Source organism: Somniosus microcephalus, chromosome 11, assembly GCF_052327205.1.
Source record: "Somniosus microcephalus isolate GS21.2 chromosome 11, FLI_Smic_1.0, whole genome shotgun sequence".
NCBI classification, from domain to species: domain Eukaryota; kingdom Metazoa; phylum Chordata; class Chondrichthyes; order Squaliformes; family Somniosidae; genus Somniosus; species Somniosus microcephalus.
In genome coordinates this window covers 9,248,960-9,273,009 of record NC_140997.1, presented here as the reverse complement: position 1 = coordinate 9,273,009, position 24,050 = coordinate 9,248,960, and the positions used below count along the sequence as shown (strand labels likewise).

The 24,050-nt window shown below is 54.1% G+C and overlaps 1 protein-coding gene across 5 annotated transcripts in view; it reads left to right on the top strand.

Annotated features, from left to right (window-relative positions):
- The window catches only part of LOC147110292 (sodium/myo-inositol cotransporter 2-like), a 126,600-nt gene that overhangs the window by 40,094 nt on the left and 62,456 nt on the right, over positions 1–24,050 (top strand). For 4 of the 5 annotated variants that reach the window (XM_086000130.1, XM_086000131.1, XM_086000129.1 and 1 more), the window contains 2 exons: positions 4,231–4,336; positions 17,795–17,875. In XM_086000130.1, coding sequence (XP_085856256.1) covers positions 4,231–4,336; positions 17,795–17,875 — 187 coding nt within the window. The remainder of the gene's footprint in view (positions 1–4,230; positions 4,337–17,794; positions 17,876–24,050) is intronic. The other variant, XM_086000132.1, reaches the window with a different exon arrangement.

The window sequence follows — 24,050 nt, the reverse complement described above, 5'->3', positions numbered from 1 at the left end:
AGTCACGGATTGGGCCTCGGCCCCCCCCAGGTGAGGGCCTTCTACGGATGGCAGCGCAGCCCCGAAACCGGTGGAGAGCGGTGAGTTCAGCAGCAAGAAAGGCGCAGGGCCAGCCCAGGCCCAACCCCCAGTAATGGGGTGACTGATGGATGATACCTGTTAACCAGTTATTAACTACCACCTAACTAATTAATGCAAAACTGATTACTAATTAGCATTTTATTTATCCCAAATTTATTTATTTAACACTGATTATTAGTAAATTAGTTAACAGATTTATTCAATAACTTAACACCCTCTGCTCGTTAGGCAATTGGGGAGCAATTTAGTTGTGCTCATTATTGCACTAATTACACCGCTATTAATTTAAAAGCTGCTGAGCGGCCTGCACGGGATCGCCAGACCGCTGCACGACCACGCGGCTGCGCAACTTAACGGGAACATTGGTGTGCGGCTTGCAACAGTTCACCAATACTTGTTAATTGGCCCTCCAGCCCAAATAATTGCCATCCCCTGTCTTAAAGGGAAGGTGCATTGTGGCTGTTAGAGGTGCTGAGATCATTGGGAATAGTGTGCTGTGCAACAATCAACAATGGCTGACCATGGGAGAGAGCGGCCACCAAGGTTATCGGATGCTACCCTGGAGGAAGAGGTGGAACGGAGGAGTGATGTCCTGTACCCTCAGGGGGGCCAAAGGCCCCCCAGACACCTGCTCAGAAGGCTGTGGCAAGAGATAGCAGAGGAAATCAATGGCCAGAGCATAGCTCCAAGAACATGGATGCAGTGCAGGAAGAAATGTAATGATCTCACACAATTGGTCAAGGTCCGTGAATGTATCTTCAAATGCCATATCCTACCAAGTGCACCACGAGCCTCAGTCACTGCTCAATTCACTGCACCCCCATCACTCACCTACCAACAATCTCTATCAATCAGGACTCATACCTAACACTCATATGCTTCACCTCACCCTCACACACTTAGCACTGCTACAAGCCTCAAACTCACATTTCACAGCTCGTACACGCCGACAGCCACATCACCCACAAAGATTGCACGACACTCACTGATACACCTCCCACTCTCTTGCAGGAGAAGGTGGCGCACAACCGGAGGCAGCAGGAACTAACCGGAGGGGGAGAGGCACAACTGCATGTTCAAACCCCCATGGAGGGTACGGTGCTGGGCATTATGGGAAGGGCCATTGCTGAGGCCATGGCCACTGGCAGGGCTGATGCTTTTGAAGATGAGAGTTTCCCTCATACCAAATCCTCCTCCTCTCATCCCACAATCTCTTCTGACAGAGAAGCTGCTGATGGCGCAGGCATGCACTTCTTACTTTCTCCACTCCCCTCACCTCACCACAACCCGAATACAACAGCAAGATACTGCGGATGCTGGAAATCTGAAATCACAACAGAAAATGCTGGAATCACTCAGCGGGTCAGGCAGCATCATGGAGAGAGAAACAGAGTTAACGTTTCAGGTCGGAACACCTCCGTTCAGTCCGTAAGTGTAACCCCGAGCTTCCGCTCGCCTGTCACTTTAATTCTCCGCTCCACTCCCACTCTGACCTCTCCGTCCTCGGCCTCCTACACTGTTCCAACGAAGCTCAACGTAAGCTCGAGGAACAACACCTCATCTTTCGATTAGACACTTTACAGCCCTCTGGACTCAACATCGAGTTCAACAATTTCAGACTATAACCTCGGCCCCTATATTTTAAAAAAAAATTCTTCATTTTTCTCTCTCACATGGCAGCTGTTGATGATTCTGCCATTGCCATTTACACTTCATCTAGAGTCATCTTTTGTTTCTTAACTTGTCCCATTACCATTACCTTGCACCACCATCCCTTTTGTCTTTTAATCTCTCCTGCCTTCCAGCCTATCATAGACCTTCCCTTTTTTTCTTTCCTCCCCCCCCCCCACCTCTCCCTGCCCCACTCTTGCTTAAAAACCTGTTACTTCTCTAACTTTTTCCAGTTCTGACGAAGGGTCATCGACCTGAAACGTTAACTCTGTTTCTCTCTCCACAGATGCTGCCTGACCTGCTGAGTATTTCCAGCATTTTCTGTTGTTATTTCACCACAACCCTACCCTTGTCCCTTTTTCCTTTCAGATACCCAAGAAGTGTCCAGGCAGTGGAGGAAGAGGAAGAAGACAGTGAAGATGAAGACACACCGTCTCTCGATTTCACAGTCGCAGCCACAAGTTCAGATACTGAGGATATGATATTATTTTTGATATTCGTTCATGGGATGTGGGCGTCGCTGGCAAGGCCAGCATTTATTGTCCATCCCTAATTGCCCTCGAGAAGGTAGTGGTGAGACGACTGAGTGGCTTGCTAGGCCATTTCAAAGGGCAGTTAAGAGTCAACCACATTGCTGTGGGTCTGGAGTCACATATAGGCCAGACCGGGTAAGACGGCAGATTTCCTTCCCTAAAGGACATTAGTGAATCAGATGGGGTTTTACAACAATCCAGTAGTTTCATGGTTACCATTACTGACACTTTTTGTTAATTGCAGAATTATTTAATTGACTGAATTTAGCTGCTAACTGGTCCACCCATGTCTGGGAGCATCTGGGCTGTGCACAAGTGCACAAGCCTTTAAGTCAGCAAAAAAGTACTTCAGCACCTGCCACACCACTCCCTGTAGTCTATTGAAACTTTAACCATCTATAGACAGCACGCAAAACTCATAGGGGGAAAAATTTGGTTGCTTTGCGCCTCCCGTTAGCGCTAACGGCGCACAAAGCAACTAGCGCCCGGGCATGGCACTGCTAACGCCTCCCGCAAAATTCAGCAGGTTAGCGGTGGTGGTAGCCGGTAGCGCCTCCGGCGATGACGTCATCACCGTGTGCAGCACCCCGCTCACACCCCAGCCACAAACTCGGCTCGCGCCCCCTGACCTACCACCTGACGCTATGTCCGACAGGGTCAGGGTGGTGTTTTTGCGGTCGGGGTGGCGATAATTAAAGGGCCGGTGCTGGGCGGCCATTTCTTTTGGGGCCGCCTGCCAGCACCTGCCCCCTCTGGCCTCCTCCTGCGGGGTGCCGGCCGCGATCCGTCAGCCCGGCACTCCTCGAGTGCCGAGCTCTTTTGCCGGCACCCCGCTCCCCGGTGGTCCAGCAGGGCCCCGGTGCACGCTGCACTAGGCCCCTCACCTTTAATCAGGGGAGGGAGGCCTGCAGTACCGTGGCGCTACGTGCCGACGTGTGTGGCGCTGTTGCACGTAGCGCCGCGATATTCAATGGGAGCGCCCCAAGAGGGAGGGGGAGCGCTTCCAGTAGTCCCGCCTCCTGCTTGGGACGCTACCATTGAATTTCGGGCGTGGGGGGCGATAACTTTTTCGGGGCACCAAAAGTAGCGCCCCGGCGAAGTTATCGTCCCAAAGGGGGCACAAGCCAATTTTTGCCCCATAAAATTGTAGCAGCAGCCGGAAGAAATAAACCAGCAACTAACCCGTAAGTAGCTGATGATCACTTTAAATAGTGCTGGTAGGGGGTCCTTCATGCCATTGATGACGTGTTCAGCTGTGGGAGGCTGAGTGGGCGAAGTCTGGTGTGTGAAGCTCCAAAATGGCAGCGCTGGCATCATCATGATCAGCCATGATCTTATTGAATGGTGGAGCAGGCTCGAGGGGCCGAATGGCCTACTCCTGCTCCTATCTTCTATCATGATTTGCCTGCCCTGCATGCTGCTGGGCGGACGTTAAGTTCACGCGTGCTAACCCGTTTACCAATATGGCGTCCGCCGCACTTCACGTTAGAAGAGTGCGCATGTGGCCGGGGCAGCGATAATTAAAGGGCAGGGGCCGGGCAGCCTTTTTTTTGGGCCACCTGCCCCCTCTGGCCTCCTGCTGCGGGGGGCCTCATAGCCCCCAACAAATGGGCGCTACCAAGCCCAATTTAACCCCCTATATACTTTATGGTAGCATTCATGCAAGACACTATCGGGTCGATCTTGACTTTGGTAGTGTAAAACGGGTGATAGCGAGTTAGCAGCCCGTTTCACATAGCTCCTGATTTTTGTTTCCATTGATTTCATACATCCCTGAGAACATCCCACTCTTATTTAATTGCATGTCACCCTGTAAACAAACAACACATAAAGCTGTCCCACAATACAGGTTACCAATGGAGTTAGTGGAATATTTTCTGGCTTGGCTGTGGTGACTTGTTAGTGTTACTGAATGATACATTTTATGGTAATGTATTTTGCCCAGGTTGATATCTATGCTGGAGCTATCTTTATTCACCTTGCTTTGCAATGGGATCTGTACCTTGCTGTGATCGGGTTACTCATCATTACATCAATCTACACTATTGGAGGTAAGTCTGTCGCCCAGACTGACATGTCAAACAGCTTCACAAGAATTGGTTATTATTGCAAATGTGTCATTCTTTGAATTTTGGTTTTCTTGAGAAGTTATTTGTCTGTTTATCACTCATTTACAATTATTACTGTTTTCTCCACTAAAATGCTTTGCTGGCATTTCCATTTAAGTGGTGAGTTTTCAAACAATTCCCTCTTGTCCCTTTTTGTGCAGTGGGAATTATATGCTTCCCGAGAGTGTTGTTTTGTTACACTCCTTATGGAAAGGGGAATTAATAATCTGAGCCTGGTCTCAAATTGGTCTGTTCAGAAGTGACAGTCTGTTCAGAACTGTGAAGGCTGAAAAGAATTTAGTGAACTTTATATTAATATCATCAGGCTATGTAATAGTCTGCCTATCCCCAGTTTTAATTGCTCAGCTATTTTATTTGGTTGTGGAGGACACAGGCCAGAAGGTGGATCGTATATCTGCCTGGTCATAGCAGTGCTTGTTGTCAGAAGACAAGAGTAGGCTGACCATAGGTCCCCATTTTCCATGGGCCAGTCCCCGGATGAGATACTGTGTCCCCGGGAAAACAGTGTCCCCAGTCTGCGAAGCTCGTCCCGGAAAGGTACCCCCAGGCAGTGAGTGACCCCCCCGGGCAGCGAGTGTCCCCCCCCCCCCCGGGCAGTGAGTGTCCCCCCTGGGCAATGAGTGTCCCCACTGGGCAGTGAGTGTCCCCCCCAGGCAGTGAGTGTCCTCGTCGGGCAATGAGTGTCCCCCCCGGGCAGTGAGTGTCCTCCCCCTGGGCAGTGAGTGTCCCCCCCGGGCAGTGAATGTCCCCCCTGGGCAATGAGTGTCCCCCCTGGGCAATGAGTGTCACCCCCGGGCAGTGAGTGTCCCCCCCCGGGCAGTGAGTGTCCCCCCCGGGCAGTGAGTGTCCCCCCTGGGCAGTGAGCGACCCCCCCCGGGCAGTGAGTGTCCCCCCGGGCAGTGAGTGTCCCCTCTGGGCAATGAGTGTCCACCCTGGGCAGTGAGTGTCACCCCTGGGCAGTGAGTGTCCCCCCCGGGCAGTGAATGTCCCCCCCGGGCAGTGAGTGTCCCCCCCCTGGGCAGTGAGTGTCCCCCCTGGGCAATGAGTGTCCCCCCTGGGCAATGAGTGTCCCCCCCTGGGCAATGACTGTCACCCCCGGGCAGTGAGTGTCCCCCCCGGGCAGTGAGTGTCCCCCCCGGGCAGTGAGTGTCCCCCCCGGGCAGTGAGTGTCCCCCCGGGCAGTGAGTGTCCCCTCTGGGCAATGAGTGTCCACCCTGGGCAATGAGTGTCCCCCCCGGGCAGTGAGTGTCCCCCCCCGGGCAGTGAGTGTCCCCCCGGGCAGTGAGTGTCCCCCCGGGCAGTGAGTGTCCCCTCTGGGCAATGAGTGTCACCCCTGGGCAATGAGTGTCCCCCCCGGGCAGTGAGTGTCCCCCCCCGGGCAGTGAGTGTCCCCCCGGGCAGTGAGTGTCCCCCCGGGCAGTGAGTGTCCCCTCTGGGCAATGAGTGTCACCCCTGGGCAATGAGTGTCACCCCTGGGCAATGAGTGACCCCCCCCCCGGGCAGTGAGTGGCCCCCGGGCAGTGAGTGTCCCCTCTGGGCAATGAGTGTCACCCCTGGGCAATGAGTGTCCCCCCCGGGCAGTGAGTGTCCTCATCGGGCAATGAATGTCACCCCCGGGCAGTGAGTGTCCCCGTCGGGCAATGAGTGTCCCCCTGGGCAATGAGTGTCCCCCCTGGGCAATGAGTGTCACCCCTGGGCAATGGGTCCCCCCCCCCGGGCAGTGAGTGTCCCTGTCAGGCAATGAGTGTCACCCCCGGGCAGTGAGTGTCCCCGTTGGGCAATGAGTGTCACCCCCGGGCAGTGAGTGTCCCCGTCGGGCAATGAGTTTCCCCCCTGGGCAATGAGTGTCACCCCTGGGCAATGGGTGTCCCCCCCGGGCAGTGAGTGTCCCTGTCAGGCAATGAGTGTCACCCCCGGGCAGTGAGTGTCCCCGTCGGGCAGTGAGTGTCCCCCCCAGGCAGTGAGTGTCCCCCCCAGGCAGTGAGTGTCTCCGTCGGGCAGTGAGTGTCCCCCCCGGGCAGTGAGTGTCCCCGTCGGGCAATGAGTGTCACCCCCGGGTAGTGAGTGTCCCCGTCGGGCAATGAGTGTCCCCCTGGACAATGAGTGTCCCCCCTGGGCAATGAGTGTCACCCCTGGGCAATGAATGTCACCCCTGGACAATGAGTGTCCCCCCCGGGCAGTGAGTGTCCGTGTCGGGCAATGAGTGTCCCCTCCCCCCCGGGCAGTGAGTGTCCCCCCCCCGGGTAGTGAGTGTCCCCCCCCCCCGGGTAGTGAGTGAGTGTCCCCCCAGGGTAGTGAGTATCCGCCCCCCCCGGGTAGTGAGTGTCCCCCCCCGCCCCGGGTAGTGAGTGACCGCCCCCCCCCCCCGAGCAGTGAGTGACCCCCCCCGGGGCAGTGAGTGTCCCCCCGGGCAGTGAGTGTCCCCCCCCCGGGCAGTGAGTGTCCCCCCCCCGGGCAGTGAGTGTCCCCCCCTGGGCAGTGAGTGACCCCCCGGACAGTGAGTGTTCCCCCCGGGCAGTGAGTGTACCCCCCCCCCCCCCGGGCAGTGAGTGTCCCCCCGGGCAGTACAGGGCGGTCTTTCTCTGTAAGTGCAGATTGTTGTTTCTGAGTTACTGGCTGATCTCGTGCTGCTGGATTGTCGGCACAGGAAGTGCCGGGGAGCATGGCAACCAGAGCGGGTGAGGGACAGGCCGTTATGGTGGGGGGGGGCCTAGTTACAGTCACCGTGGGGCGAGCTAATCCTAGACACCCTGTGTGGGGGGAAGGTTGTGTGGTCAAGTGTGACCTCAGTCACTGAGGGGTGGGGTCAGGTGTGACCTGTGCAGCATCAGGTGATGGCGGAGAAGGTTGGTATTGTTGTTGGTGATGTTGGTGTGCCTGGTGATGTTGGTGTTGGGGCAGATCGTGAAGGGTTTCAGAGAACCAAGGTAAGATTTTTTCAAGGGCACCGATGTTGCTGGAATAGATGGCTGCTGAAGTTGAGATGACAGAAGCGATCTGTCAATGGTGAGAGAGCTTGCTCCAAGGAGGTGACAGTGGATAGAGAATTTACTACAAACACTTCCAAACTGCATACAGCTCAAAAGTGTCTTCCGAGTCCTGAAGGCTCAAACTTCTGACATTGAAAAGTGACCAGCTGTGAAATGGTAGCTTTCCTACAACTTTTGAAGCTGTCACCTATTCATGGCAATGGGGAGACATAGAGAACCCGACCTACTTACCTGACGTGATCTTCAAACGACGTGAACCCCATTAAAAAAGTGGTAATGTAGGAATTGACGAATTCTTAACTAATAACGGAGATCGACACGATGTAGGTATCGACGCGTTCCTACGAATAACTGAGGTCAACTCAGGAGAACAATCAAACAGGTCTTTAATGTAGGATTTGACGAATTCCAGAAAACAACAGAGATCGACGCAGGAGAGCCATGGAGCAGGTCTTTCCCGAACGGGGATGCCACGAGGTCTGACTAGGCAGTCCCGTGGTTTGCGTCGTGACGTCATCGCGTTTGCCCGCGTTTTCCCGCGCTTGGGCAGTCACGTGGTTGGCGACGTGATGTCTTCGCGTTTGCCCGCGTTTGGGCAGTCACGTGGTTTGCGACGTGACGTCATCCCGTTTACCCGCGTTTGGGCAGTCACGTGATTTGCGATGTGACATCATCGCGTTTGCCCGTGCTCTTAAAGGGGCCCCGCCCCGTACATGCAAACTCTGTATACAAAACCCAGTAATGCCTAACAGAATGGTACAGGTTTAGGCTGGTGTTAGAACATCGTTAAAGGGAATTATATACAATTAGCTAGATTAACTCAGTGGTACCGCCACAGTAAAATAGAGATAGGCTGGCAAAAAGTAGTTGTGGTAAACCACTTTTATCGTTCACTATCGTTACACTATGGTTATCACTGTTATATCGTTACACTATGGTTATCACTGTTTACACTGTTGTATCACTACACGAGGTCGCCTCCTGTCACGCTGTTATACCTGGGCTGACCACTGCTGACTCCGCCCATGGCTCCACCTACCTGCCCAGGTATAAAGGTGGTCGACTGGCTGATATTCCTCCTTGTTGGATCCGATCACCCACGAGGATGGGCTCTGTTATTTAGCCAATAAAAACCTATAGTTACTTTCTTAACTCGTCGCTTTTCATTGGATGAATTGATAGGTATATCAATTTTATTGGCCAAATTTTAAAAATGTCTAACGAACCGTCAGACCAGTCAGACGCCCAGCTACAACAGCCACAGCAGCCGGCCTGGCTGCGAGCCCTCCGACCGCCGTACCTGGATCTAAACCCACAGGCAGCAAACTCAGCCCTTGACTTCAAACACTGGCTGAGCTGTTTCGAATCCTACCTGGGAGAATCCGGCGTGCCTCAGAGATCCAAACTAAGAGTTCTGACCGCCCAAGTGAGCCCTAAAGTATTCGCACTCATACAGGACCTTACTACATACGAGGCCGCCATCAACCTGCTGAAACAGCAGTACCGGAGCCCGGTAAATTCTATGTATGCCAGACATCTCCTAAGATCCCGCCCGCAACAGCCAGGAGAGTCTGTAGATGAATTTTTACGGGCGCTACAAACACTCGGCAGGGACTGTGACTTTAAAGCGGTAACGGCTGCAGAAAATACTGAAGAGAATATCCGCGATGCCTTCGTGAAAGGCCTTCGGTCCGACTACTCACGGCAAAGACTGCTCGAATCAAAGGACCTCGACCTGAACACAGCTGCAGCCCTCGCTCGCTCTCTGGAAGTGGCCCATCGGGACCTCGAGGCGTATTCCAGGTACTGTACTGCGCGACCCTGGGACTCGGGCCCGACCCCGACCGCAATACCCCTCGCACCGCCGCCTCTGGGACCTACCTCAGCGTCGGCGTCCAGGACCCGATCGGGACCGCCACCCCCGGTACCGGCTGCGACATCGGAGCCCCGCGATCGGGCCGCCGGCTGCTTTTTCTGTGGCCAGGTGAAACACCCGAGGGCGCGCTGCCCTGCAAGAAACGCGACCTGCTCCGACTGCCATAAGAAAGGCCACTTCGCGAAGGCCTGCAGGGGGAGAGCCACAGACGCAAGCAGTGCCTCATGCGAGTTGTGGGGGCGGCCATCTTTGATCAAGGCCACCGACGCCAGCAGTGCCTCATGTGAGTTGTGGGGGCGGCCATCTTCTCCGCCATTTTATTCAACCTCGTGGGCGCCGCCATTTTGTCCACCACACTCGACCGCCACCTTGACGCCAGACCCGACCACCGCCTCACCCGCAGACTACAGCAGCTCGCTCAACCATACACTAGCCTCCGTCACACTGGACCAAGCTCGCCCGCATCACCTGTCCAAGTCCATGATGGACATCAAAGTAAACGGCCACGCCACGACCTGCCTGTTCGACAGCGGAAGCACGGAGAGTTTCATACATCCAGACACGGTGAGCCACTACTCCCTCACTGTCCGGCCAACGCACAACCGGATCTCGATGGCGTCGAGGTCCCACTCTACAGACTTCAGCGGCTACTGTGTTGTGACCCTGTCGGTTAGGGGCACGGAGTATAAAGATTTTAAACTCCTCGTCCTGCCCCAGCTCTGCGCTGCCGTCCTACTAGGACTGGACTTCCAATCCCACCTGCAAAGTGTCACTTTGGCATACGGTGGACCCCTCCCCCCACTCACAGTCGACAACCAGCAGCCTTTAAACCGCCCACCGCATACCACCTGCGGCCTATCCACCCTCAAGGTCCCGCCCCCCTCCCTGTTCGCTAACCTCACCCACGACTGTAAACCCGTCGCCACCAAGAGCAGGCGGTACAGCGCCGGGGACAGAGCTTTTATTAGCTCTGAGGTGCAGCGTCTCCTGAAGGAGGGCATCATCGAGAGGAGCAACAGCCCCTGGCGTGCCCAGGTCGTAGTCGTTAAGACCGGCGATAAAAACCGCCTAGTCATCGACTACAGCCAAACCATAAACCGGTACACCCAGCTGGACGCATACCCCCTCCCCCGCATATCTGATATGGTCAATCAGATTGCACAGTACCGGGTATTCTCCACCATCGACCTTAAGTCGGCCTATCACCAACTCCCTATCCGCCCTGAGGACCGCCAGTATACAGCCTTCGAGGCGAATGGCCGCCTCTACCACTTCCTTAGGGTTCCCTTCGGCGTCACCAACGGGGTTTCGGTCTTCCAAAGGGAGATGGACCGGATGGTTGACCAGAACGGGCTGCACGCCACGTTCCCCTACCTAGATAACGTCACCATCTGCGGCCGCGACCGGCAGGACCACGATGTTAACCTGGAAAGATTCCTCCGTACGGCCCAACGGCTGAACCTCACCTACAATAAGGAGAAATGTGTGTTTAACACCTCGCGCCTTGCCATCCTCGGCTGCGTAGTAGAGAACGGAGTCATTGGCCCCGACCCCGAAAGAATGCGCCCCCTCATGGAGCTTCCCCTCCCCCACTGTCCAAAGGCGCTAAAGAGAACCCTGGGGCTCTTCGCCTACTATGCCCAATGGGTGCCAAATTATGCGGACAAAGCCAGACCCCTCATGAAGTCCACCTCCTTCCCCCTGACGGCAGAAGCATGCGCAGCCTTCTCCCTCATTAAGGGAGACATTGCTAAGGCCACTATGCACGCGGTGGATGAGTCTATCCCTTTCCAAGTGGAGAGCGATGCATCCAACTTCGCCCTAGCCGCAACCCTCAACCAGGAGGGGAGACCAGTGGCCTTCTTCTCAAGGACCCTCCAGGGCCCTGAGATCCGACACTCTTCGGTCGAGAAGGAGGCCCAGGCGATCGTGGAGGCTGTACGACGCTGGAGGCATTACCTGGCAGGCAAACGATTTACCTTCCTCAGCGACCAGCGTTCGGTCGCTTTTATGTTTAATAACAAACTGAGGGGCAAAATCAAGAACGACAAGATCTTGAGGTGGAGAATCGAGCTCTCCACCTATGATTATGATATCTTGTACCGGCCTGGTAAACTGAACGAACCCCCAGATGCTCTATCACGAAGTACATGCGCCAACGTGCAAACTGATAGACTGCAGACCCTCCACAACGACCTCTGCCACCCCGGGGTCACCAGACTTTACCACTTCATTAAGGCCCACAACCTGCCCTACTCCATCGAGGAGGTCAGGACCATGACCAGGAACTGCCAAACCTGTGCCGAATGCAAACCGCATTTCTTTAGGCCGGACAGAGCAAGCCTGATCAAGGCCACCCGCCCCTTCGAGCGCTTGAGCATCGATTTTAAAGGGCCCCTCCCGTCCTCTGACCGTAATGTGTACTTCCTCAACATTATTGATGAGTACTCCCGTTTCCCCTTTGCCTTCCCCTGCCCAGACATGACCAGCACCACGGTCATCAAATGCCTGAACGACCTCTTCGCCTTGTTCGGGTTCCCGAACTATATACATAGCGACCGGGGCTCCTCCTTCATGAGCGAGGAACTTCGCCAGTTCCTATTAGCGAGAGGTATCGCTGCAAGCAGGACCACCAGCTACAACCCCCGAGGGAACGGCCAGGTGGAAAGAGAGAACGCGACTGTCTGGAAGGCCGTTCTCTTAGCCTTAAAGTCTAAGGGCCTCCCAACCTCTCGCTGGCAGGAAGTCCTCCCGGCAGCGCTGCATTCCATCCAGTCACTGCTTTGCACTGCCATTAACGCCACCCCCCATGAACGAATGTTTGTTTTCCCCAGGAAGTCGACTACGGGAACCATGCTGCCAACTTGGCTGACTTCTCCGGGGCCCGTCTTGCTGCGAAAGCATGTGAGGGCCCATAAAACGGACCCCCTGGTCGAGAGGGTGGACCTCCTGCACGCCAACCCCCAGTACGCCTATGTGGCATACCCAGACGGGCGGGAGGACACAGTCTCCTTACGAGACCTTGCACCCTCGGGCACCCCTGAGACACCACCGTTACCCCCCACCACCCCCCCAAATCCAGCCCAGGTAGACGGCATGCCGGAACCCCACGAGCCTTCGTCGACCATGCAGACACCAGCATTAACACCGGATACTGCACCACCGCCGCCGCTGCTGCGCCGATCAGAAAGACTTACGAGGCCTCCGGACAGACTGACATACCCGAACTGGTAGTACACTTCACCCCGCCGGACTCAAATCTAAACAAGGGGTGAATGTGGTAAACCACTTTTATCGTTCACTATCGTTACACTATGGTTATCACTGTTATATCGTTACACTATGGTTATCACTGTTTACACTGTTGTATCACTACACGAGGTCGCCTCCTGTCATGCTGTTATACCTGGGCTGACCACTGCTGACTCCGCCTATGGCTCCACCTACCTGCCCAGGTATAAAGGTGGTCGACTGGCTGGTATTCCTCCTTGTTGGATCCGATCACCCACAAGGGTGGGCTCTGTTATTTAGCCAATAAAAACCTATAGTTACTTTCTTAACTCGTCGCTTTTCATTGGATGGATTGATAGGTATATCAGTAGTTAACTGTGGTGGATCGCCACCCACACGGGCGCAATCCACTTTTCCGTCCGTGGACAATAAATCGGGCACCTTGCCTTTAAGAAGCATGCTGCCTTTAAGGCATGACAAAGGAGCGGGCGTCGCCCTCAGTGTGTACACAAAAGCGCGGGCGTCGCCCTCATTCTGTTTTCGGGTTTAGCAGAGAGAAGAGCTGGGGCAGCCATCTCTCAAGAGAATGTAATAAAAAGCCATGTGTTCCTCAGATCGGTTCGGCCTCCATTCGTGTTCCGCGGCAGCCTCAACATTGGTGACCCCGACGCTCAGAACGTATTCCGAGCACTGCAATGGCGGACACGAACGCAGTTTCCGTGAAACTGCCGGAGTTTTGGGAAAACCAGCCCAGCCCGAAGCCTGGTTCCTCCAAGCTGAGTCCCGATTCCGGCTGCGACACATCACCACAGATGGGACAAAGTATGACTACCTCGTCGCATCACTCGGTAGCTCCACAGTCACGAAGGTCTGGATAGCTCTGCAGAACTCACCAGAGGAGGACAAGTATGCACATCTTAAGGCCGAGCTCCTTAAAAAATTTACGACCTCGACATACCAGCGAAACTGCCGCCTCCTCGACCTTCCAGGCCTCGGTGACGCCTCACCATCAGACCTCCTCTCCCACATGCTCTCACTCACCGACGATAGCCCACCCGGGTCCCTCTTCTGCACGCTGTTCATCCGCCAGCTACCTCCCAGCATCCGCCCAGCGATCGTGGCGTCCGGCCTCACGGACCTGGAAGCCCTGGCCGACGAGGCCGACAAGCTGCTGTCCGCTCACTCCAGCCGCGACGTCGCTCCGGACCTGGCAGCCACAGCCTGGGCGCGCCCCTCACCCGCCACCATGCAGCCACAAGGTCCAGCCACGGGGCCCATGGGGCCTTCGCGCCCCACAAACCCGGGCTACTGTTACTACCACGCACGGTTCGGCGCCAGGGCATAACGGTGCACACCTCCCTGCTCCTTCAAGTCCGCCCCCGTACCAGCCCCCGCGATGGCCGTGGGCCATGCGGGCTCCCTGCTGTACGTCACGGATGACAAAACCGGCCGCCGGTTCCTGTGCGACACTGGAGCTCAGCACAGCATCATCCCGGCCTCCGCCCTCGACATCCAAAAGGGCGAACGAGGACAGGCGCTGGCTGCCGCTAACGGCTCGGACATCCGGACGTACGGCACCCGCACAGTCACCCTCGACCTCGCTGGTCGCCGCTACCGATGGGAGTTCATCACTGCCAAGGTACTCTCCCCTCTCATCGGCGCAGATTTCCTGTGCGCCCATGGCCTACTGGTAGACATCCCTCGACACCGCCTCGTGGACATGAACACCATGTCCCCCATCCTGGGCGCCATGGCCCCCCGTCAACCCGCCGACATGGCGTCACAGTGCTACGCCCGGGCCACGGATGACTACTCGGCACTCCTGGCCGAATTCCCGGCCCTCACCAACCCGACCTTCTCCGCGGAGGTCGCCAAACACGGGGTGGAACACTTCATCCCCACCACAGGCCCCCCAGTGTACGCCCACGCCCGCAGGCTGGACCTGGCCAAACTGGAGATCGCGCGGACCGAGTTTGCCACTATGGAACAGCTCATCATCATCCGCCGCTCCAACAGTCCCTGGGCCTCCCCACTCCACATCGCCCCCAAACCAGGCGGGGGTTGGCGCCCCTGCGGGGATTACCGCCGCCTCAACGACGCCACCACCCCTGATCGGTACCCCGTGCCGCACATTCAGGACTTCTCGGCTAGACTGGCCGGCCGCTCAGTCTTTTCCAAAGTCGACCTGGTGCGCGGCTACCACCAAGTCCCCGTCCACCCCGCGGACGTCCCCAAGACGGCCGTAATCACCCCCTTCGGGCTTTTCGAGTTCCTGCGGATGCCCTTCGGCCTCAAAAACGCGTCCCAGGCATTCCAACGGCTCATGGGCTCGGTCCTTCGGGACGTGAAGTTCCTGTTCGTCTACCTGGACGACATCCTGATAGCCAGTTCCTCCAAGCAGGAACACCTCGAACACCTTCGCATCCTGTTCCTCCAAGCAGGAACACCTCGAACACCTTCGCATCCTGTTCGGGCGCCTCAGCGACCACGGGCTCATCCTCAGCCCAGCCAAGTGCCAGTTCGGCCTGGACAAGATCGACTTCCTCGGCCACCACATCACCCATGCTGGGGCCATTCCCCTGCCCACCAAGGTGCAGGCCGTCCAGCAATTTCCCCGCCCCACCACCATCAAAGGACTCCAGGAGTTCCTCGGGATGGTGAATTTCTACAACCGCTTCATCCCCAAAGCGGCGTCCCTCATGAGGCCCCTGTATGAAGCCCTCCGGGGCAGGAGCGGCAAGATGGCGGTCGAATGGACGGCAGACGTATCAGCCGCCTTCAACTCCACCAAGACCACGCTCGCCGACGCCACCCTGCTCGCGCACCCACGACCCAATGCCAGAGTAGCGCTCACCACGGACGCCTCCGACCAGGCGGTCGGCGCCGTGTATGAGCAGTGGGTCAACGGCGCCTGGCAACCACTTGCCTTCTTCAGCCGCCAACTACGCCCCCCGGAGGTCAAGTACAGCACCTTCGACCGCGAGCTCCTCGCGCTGTACCTGGCGGTCCGCCATTTTTGGTTTTTGCTGGAGGGCCACCCCTTCACTGCATTTGTCGACCACAAACCCCTGACATTCGCAATGGCAAAGACAACCGACCACTGGTCCGCCAGGCAGCAGCGCCAGCTCGCAGCAGTGTCCGAGTTCACCACGGACATCCAACACATCTCCGGCCGAGACAACGTGGTAGCCGACTGCCTCTCCCGCCCCGCCATCCACGCCGCACACCTGGCAGTCGACTACGCTCAACTCGCAGCAGACCAGCTCACGGACCCTGATCTGCTCTCCGCACCTACCAACCTACCAGGGCTACGCCTGGCCGACATCGCCTGCGGCCCGACCGCAGTCACGGTCAAGTGCGACATATCCCTATCTCAAACTCGGCCCGTCGTCCCAGCGTCCTGGTGCCGCCGGGTATTCGAGATTCTCCACAACCTCTCCCACCCCGGCACCCGTGCATCCATCAAATTGGTAGCCAACCGCTTTGTCTGGCGCGGCCTTCGCAAGGATGTGCGTACTTGGGCCAACTCCTGCCTAGCCTGCCAACGGGCCAAGGTGCAGCAACACACGAAAGCACCCCTCGAGGTGTTCACCGTCCCTTCACGTAGATTCGACCACATCCACGTGGACATCGTCGGGCCCCTGCCGCCGTCGCAAGGCCACACGCACTTGCTGACGATCGTCGACCGCACCACGCGCTGGCCCGAGGCAATTCCACTGACCTCTACCACCACCGCCGACATCGCCAGAGCCTTCGTCAGCACCTGGGTCGCACGGTTCGGCGTCCCCTCCGACATGACGTCGGACAGAGGTCCGCAATTTACCTCTGAACTTTGGACCGCCATCGCACGCAATCTCGGGGTGACCATTCACCGCACCATAGCGTACCACCCCCAAGCCAACGGACTGTGTGAGCGGTTCCACAGATCCTTGAAGGCATCTCTTCGAGCCAGCCTCCAGGACGGTGCCTGGACCGACCGACTCCCGTGGGTCCTCCTCGGCCTGCGCTCCGCGGTTAAAGAAGACCTCCACGCATCGGCAGCAGAGCTCGTGTATGGCCAGCTGCTGCGCGTACCCGGCGAGTTCCTGCCCACCACCACGACACCCTGGTCAGCCGACCAGCAACGCCATGACTTCGCCTCACCGGCGCTACAGTTCGCCCCGGTGCCCATTGCCCGGCACGGCGAATCCACCTCACACGTCCCACTAAGCCTGCACCAGGCATGGTTCGTTTTCATCTGGCACGACGCCCACCGCGGACCCCTTCAACCCCCGTACGATGGGCCCTACAAAGTGCTACAGGCTGGGGACAAATTTTTCGCCCTACCAGTGGGCGACAGGACTGAAAAAGTGTCGGTTGACCGACTCAAGCCAGCACACTCGGAGCCCGGTGAGCAGGTCCCAGTAGCTCGTCCACCGCCATGCGGCCGACCTGCTCTCAAGCCAGTACACCCGGCTGCTCCACGCCCGGCCGTTCCACGTCCACCGGCATCCTACAAGAGCCGCTCCGGCTGGCCCATCAGACCGCCGCACCGTCTCGTCCACACCTCCTAAGCGGATTCTGGGGGGAGCTGTGTGGCGGATCGCCACCTAAACGGGCGCAATCCACTTTTCCGTCCGTGGACAATAAATCGGGCACCTTGCCTTTAAGAAGCATGCTGCCTTTAAGGCATGACAAAGGAGCGGGCGTCGCCCTCAGTGTGTACACAAAAGCGCGGGCGTCGCCCTCATTCTGTTTTCGGGTTTAGCAGAGAGAAGAGCTGGGGCAGCCATCTCTCAAGAGAATGTAATAAAAAGCCATGTGTTCCTCAGATCGGTTCGGCCTCCATTTGTGTTCCGCGGCAGCCTCAACATAACAAGCGTTTAGCTAACTTAAATGCCTCCCCCGCTGCTTGGTGTTGGGTCTGTTCTGAAATCGCAGACTTTGGAAACTTACATGGAGACGGGTTCGGAGCGGTTTCTCAACCCGCTGTCAATCATTCCGATTTTGACAGCGGACCCGCCTCCGAACCTGCACTCTGAGCACCGGCAAATTCGCGGCCATAGACACACACAAATAAACAAAGGTGCAAAAACACTCATAAATAAACTGGTGTGCACTCATGTATCATGCACTCATACATATATAAATATGTACAAACATACACAATCAAACAGATTCAGATTCAGTAGCAGAGATACATGCTCAACGGAGTGTACACATGCCCTCACACACCCTCACTGATGCACACTTTTGATTTATGTTTGGTTTGAAGATTTATTTTTGTTTCTTCTCTTGTGACAGGTGGGTTGGCGGCTGTAATATACACAGATGCACTGCAGACAGTGATCATGCTGATTGGATCTCTAATTCTCATGATATTTGGTACGTTTAACTGAGTCACTGTTACTGCTATGTGTCCTCATTTCCAACATTGCAACTTAGGAGAAAAATTCCCTCAGTAGTGAATTGGTGTCCTGCAGGAGAGCTCCCATGCTATTACAGATAGAAATTAACAGGTTTGATCTAATAGCCATAACGGAGACGTGGTTGCAAAGTAACCAAGGTTGGGAACTAAATATCCCAGGATACTTAACTTTTAGAAAAGATAGGCAAAATGGAAAAGGAGGAAGGGGTAGCCCTGATAATAAAGGATGGCATAAAGACAGTAGAGAGAAAGAATCTTAGCTCAGAAAATCAAGAAGTAGAATCAGTTTGGGTGGAGCTAAGAAACAGCAAGGGGCAGAAAACATTGGTGGGAGTTGTTTATAGGCCCCCAAACAGTAGTTGTAATGAAGGGCAGAGTATAAATCAGGAAATTAGAGGCACATGTAACCAGGGTAATACAGTAATCATGGGGGACTTTAATCTACATATAGACTGGGCAAACCAAATTTACAGTAATAGTGTGGAGGACGAATTCATGGAATGTATACAAGGTAGTTTTCTAGATCAGTATGTTGAGGAACCAACTAGGGAACAGGCTAGTTTAGATCTAGTATTGTGCAATGAGAAAGCGTTAATTAATAACCTTGTAGTAAAGGGGCCCTTAGGGAAGAGTGCCCATAATATGATAGAATTTTATATTGAGTTTGACAGTGATTTAGTTAAATTCAAAACTAGGGTCTTAAATCTAAACAAAGCAAATTACGTAGGTATGAGGGGCGAGTTGGCTAAGGTAGATTGAGAAACTACATTAAAAGGTATGACGGTAGACAAGCAATGGCTAGCATTTAAAGAATTAATGCATAATTTACAACAAATATATATTCCTTTAAGGCACAAAAACCCCACAGGAAAAGTGGTCCAACCGTGGCTAACAAGAGAAGTTAAAGATAGTATTAGATCAAAGGAAGAGGCTTATGTTGCCAAATAGAGTAGTAAGCCTGAGGATTGGGAGGATTTTAGAATTCAGCAAAGGAGGACCAAGAAATTGATAAAGAAAGGGAAAATAGAATACGAGAGTAAACTAGCGAGAGACATAAAAACAGACTGTGCGGGTTTGGAGGCGGGTCCGCTGTCAAAATAGCAAAGATTGACAGCAGGCAGGAAACCCGCTGTCAACCCGCCTCCACGCGAGTCTCCCAGATGTCGAGTCTGTCTGTGGAGAACTGATCCAACACCAAGCGGTGGGGGAGACAATTTATATCATTAAATGGCTTGTTTACAGCCAATTTAATGCTAATTTGAGCCTACCTTGTAATTTTACGTGCTCCCCCACGGGTTACCCACTGCTCGGGGAACACGCCAGCTCACCCTGGCATGAGTTGAGTCTGCTTTGATTTATCTGATAACCTGACAGCTGCACTAGTGGTATAAAGGATGCCTTGTTGCAGCTGTTCCGTTTCAGAGCTCAGAAACTGTTGGTTACTGCATTTGTAAGACATACAGAGCTTTCTGTAGCTTGCAAGTATTTAGAGGCAACTCTCTATCCAGTGGCACCTCATTGGAACAACCTCTCTCACCACTGACAGATTGCTTCTGTCATCTCAACTGCAGCTGCCATCTATTCCAGCAACATCGGTGCCCTTGAAAAAATCTCACCTTGGTCCTCTGAATCCTTCCATGATCATCCCCATCACCAACATCACCAGGCACACCAACATCACCAACGTTCGCCGCCATCACCTGATGCTGCACAGGACACAGGGCATCAGCACCTGACAACATTGCTGCCCGGGAGGCCAGCGATGGCATCACCATGGCCAGATTTACTTCACTTGACGCTTTAGACCCTGGCTGCCACATGAGGCGCCAGGCTGACACAATCCCACACCAGCACCATAAAGCATCCCTTTAATGTCCAAGCCACTCCTTTCACACTCATCACTATAGCAGGGGGTGGTGGGGGGGCGGGGAGTTACGTCTCAACATTCACTGGAACTCACTAAGAACACTTCTCAAGGTGCGCACAGGTCTGTCCAATAAGGGGAAGTGTTGAGAAAATAGATTTCAATGTTTGACAACACATCAACAGAAACTTCACATGAACATTGGCTAAACCACTCAAGTGCCTACCATTGTGTGGTGTTAGTTGGTATGCTTGCAGAAGGATAAGGGTGAGTGTGAGGGGTGGCTAGTGAGATGGGGAAGTGATAATGTAGATAGAGAGGGATGGGTGGAGGTGCAAGGTCAGTTGGTGTGAGTAAGGATGTGCAGGAGTAGGTAGGGAAGGCAGAGTAATGGGTATGTGATGAGTGGCACAGCAGGGTGAGTTTGAGTGTGACTTTGCAGTAACGTTTCGTGATCTGCTCAGATCATTGAAAGGTTTGCGCCACTGCAGCCAGGCACTCCTGACAACATCCCTGCTTGTGTTCTCCTGTGCAATGTGCAACCAGACTACGTTGATCTCCTGGGGAGGTCTCTTCCGCCCATGGGAAGGGAAGTGAATCTCCCTGTGTACTGTGGCTCCCTGCATAAACATATGGAGGGAGTCATGCATGAGCGTGGGTGCAGCCATGCACCTCTGTGCAGTGCTTGTCAGTGTTTGCAGCACCTCAATGCTGCAGAACACTGACAGCACAATTGTCAAAATCAATGTGGCCATGGTCCCTTTAAGGAAACCGGCTGATGATGCGTCATCAAATGACGTCATCAGACCTGCTTCCTGTTAATTGGCCGGGAACCCTGCAGGGCGGGTTTAACAAGGTCAATCTATGGGAAATCATTTTCAGAGAGCGGCTGCAGACGGGGGCAGGACCGGAAGCCACCAACCAGCTCTCCCGCCGCCATCCCACCTCCACAGGGAATATCCTGCCGTTTGTGTCTGTCTTCACAGAAGTAGACACAAAAAACTTTCCGGAAATAGTGGAGAACCAAGGTTCTAGCGAGAATGAGGAACTGAAAGAAATTGGTTTTAGTAAAAAAAATAGTACTGGAGAAATTAATGGGACTGAAAGCCAATAAATCCCCTGGACCTGATGGCCTAGATCCTAGGGTTTTGAAAGAGATGGCTATAGAGATAGTGGATGCATTGGTTGCCTTTTTCCAAAATTCCATAGATTCTAAAACGGTTCCTATGGATTGGAAGGTAGCAAATGTAACCTCACTATTTAAGAAAGGAGGGAGAGAGAAAACAGGGAACTACAGACCAGTTAGCCTGACATCAGTAGTAGGGAAAATGGTAGAATCTATTATTAAGGACATTGTTGTGTATGTACCTTTAAGGGAATAACTGGTCTTAGACTGCAGTACCGGCAGTGACCACCCCTGTATAAAAGGCCCTAGCAGGCTTCTGTAGTTTCAGTTTCAAGCTGCCTCTTGTTCAGTAAAGTACCTGTTAAACTGTTCTCCCGAAGTCCGTGTATTATTGAGGCGCGGACTTTACAGTGGTGACGAGTAAGTTCGAACTCACCTGCAGTGTGGCATCATCTCACGGGGATCTCGCCTGAAAGGAAGGTCCTGGAAGGTTGTAGTCTGAGCAACGTGCGTCGACCGAGGGCAACCGCCCAAAGAATCCATCGGTGTTTGGAGAATTGCGGGAGAGACTGTGGTTCCAATGAATCGTGCTGGTAGCAGGTAGCGCGCTGACCCTTCCGGACTGCGGCGGGCTCAAGCTCGATCGAGCGGCTCTACAAATCGGGCCGCGCAGCATCGCCGGGAAAAGAAAACGAGAGAGGGTGGAGCGCACAGGGCGCGGTCGGTGCTCGAGAACAGGACAGCGGAGAGAAACTAAACGGGGGGGAAGGAAAGCGAGATGCGCCGAAGCTGCGGGTCGCCGCCATTACCCCGTAGAACGCTAGGAGCAGCGTGGCAGTGAGGGGAAGAAGCAAAAGCACGGGAGGCGCCATTTTATCCCGTTGGGGAAGAAGCAAAAGCGCAGGAGGCGCCATTTTATTCCATTGGGGAAGAAGCAAAAGCGCGGGAGGCGCCATTTTAAATCGCCCAAGGTGCCGAAAAGTGGCAGTATCACTGCTTTCGACAACGAGGTAGAAGATTGGACCATGTATGTGGAAAAAATTGAAGTGTACTGCAAGGCAAATGAGGTGGCTGATGGAAAGAGGGCGTCGGTATTATTAAATCTGATGGGTGCGAGTACGTATGGCCTATTGCGGAATTTAATTACCCCAGCTAAACCAATGGAGAAAAGTTTTGAGGAGATTGTTCATATCTTACAGGAACACCTAAGCCCTACACCACTGCTGATAGCAGAAAGATTCAAGTTCCATAAAAGAAACCAGCACAAAGATGAGAGCAATGCTGACTATCTTACGGAACTACGCAAGTTATCGAAGCACTGCCAGTTCGGAGCAGGACTGGCAGACACCTTACGGGATAAGTTTGTCTGCGGGCTCCAGAGTGAAGGATACCAGGAACGACTACTTTCAAAAAAGGACCTGACGCTAGAACAGGCTTTCAGCGTGGCAGTATCCTATGAAGCAGCAGCACGGGGAGCTGCGGAAATACAACAGAAACCACAAGAATACAGCGCTAACGAAATGGCGTATGGAGCCGAAAAGTGCTATCGCTGCGGCAGAACAACCCATGAGCAGAAGGACTGCTGGTTTAAAGACAAAATATGCAGGCAATGCGGGAAAATGGGACATATAGCAAGAGTCTGCAGGTCGGGAAAGAAGACCAACACGACAAGAACTACTAAGGAACAGTACAGGAAAGTAAAGAAACTGACAGATAGTAGTTCAGAAGATCAGGAGAGTGATAAGGACTCCGGGAGCAGGCGACTAAGTTGTTTAAAGTTACACAACGTGATCGCAAAAGAAGATCACCGAACCATTTGGGTCACCCTCATGATAGCAGGGTCCCCAGTGAAGATGGAATTGGACACAGGATCAGCCCTAACTGTCATGAATCGACGAGACTATGAGCGGCTATTTTCACGCATACCCTTAAAGGACACGTCCATTGTATTGAAGACATACATGGGGCAAAAGGTCTACCCCAGAAGAAAAATAAGGGTGCCAGTTGAATATAACGGAAAGGAAACACAGAAACTATACATGTATATACTACGAGATGGAGGACCACCATTATTGGGACGTGAATGGATCCGAAGACTACAATTGGATTGGCATTCCATTCTGGCACTAACTGTGACTGACAAAAAAGATGATGACGTCGCACCTGGACGTCTGTCACAAATTCTATCTGACGCGGAAGAGGTGTTCCAACAAGGACTTGGGACTCTAAAAGGAGTAAAGGCAACCATAAAGATTGAGGATAACGCAACCCCAAAATTTTTCAAGGCCAGACCGGTGCCATACGCGATACGCCCAGCTGTGGAAGCTGAACTGGAGAGTCTGGAGCGTTCGTGTGGTGTATGTGCCTTTAAGAGCAATTATGGTGTATGTGCCTTTAAGAGCCCCAGGTGTGCGTAATGCCGGTAATTGCCACTTGGGCTATATAAGCCTGTGTATTGTGTATATCCTTTAGAAACCCCCCCCCACCCCCCAGACTTGCTTAGTAAATACCTATGAACCAACTCCTGTCTTCAGTGTCTTTATCTACACACGGACACTACAGTGGCGACGAAGTGGAAACGGACTTACCTGCAATTCGGCAGCACCTCAAGGACATCGATTCCTCCAGCGTCCAGAAGACTCAAGGAAGTAACAGAAACTGTGGTTTCACCAGCTGGCCAAGCTGGTGACAGGTACTGCGCTAATCCTTCCTGGGCGTCAGGCTGGAGCTCCAGCGGCGGGCTCTACAGCTGAGACAGGCAGCGAAATCGGAGGCAAGCAATAACGGACTGGGAGGGTGCACTCGAGAGACGGCCGGCGCGGCAAGCAGGTCAGCGTTTAGACCTCCGTCGGGAACGAGTCTCCAACAGTGAATAAACGGAAACCACAGTAAAACAGCGTTGTTATCGGTAGCAGCGGCGGGAAAGCGCGAGAAGCGCCATATCGTTGCTACAGAGAGAAAAAAAAAAAGCGCGGGAAGCGCCTTGTCTTTTCTGAAATGCCTAAATCTGGTAATATTGAGGCTTTTGATGGCGAAATAGAAGATTGGACCACATACGTGGAAAGAGTAGAGGTTTATTGCACTGCAAATGGAATAACAGATGAAAAAAAAGCTTCAGTACTTCTGAACTTAATGGGCGCGA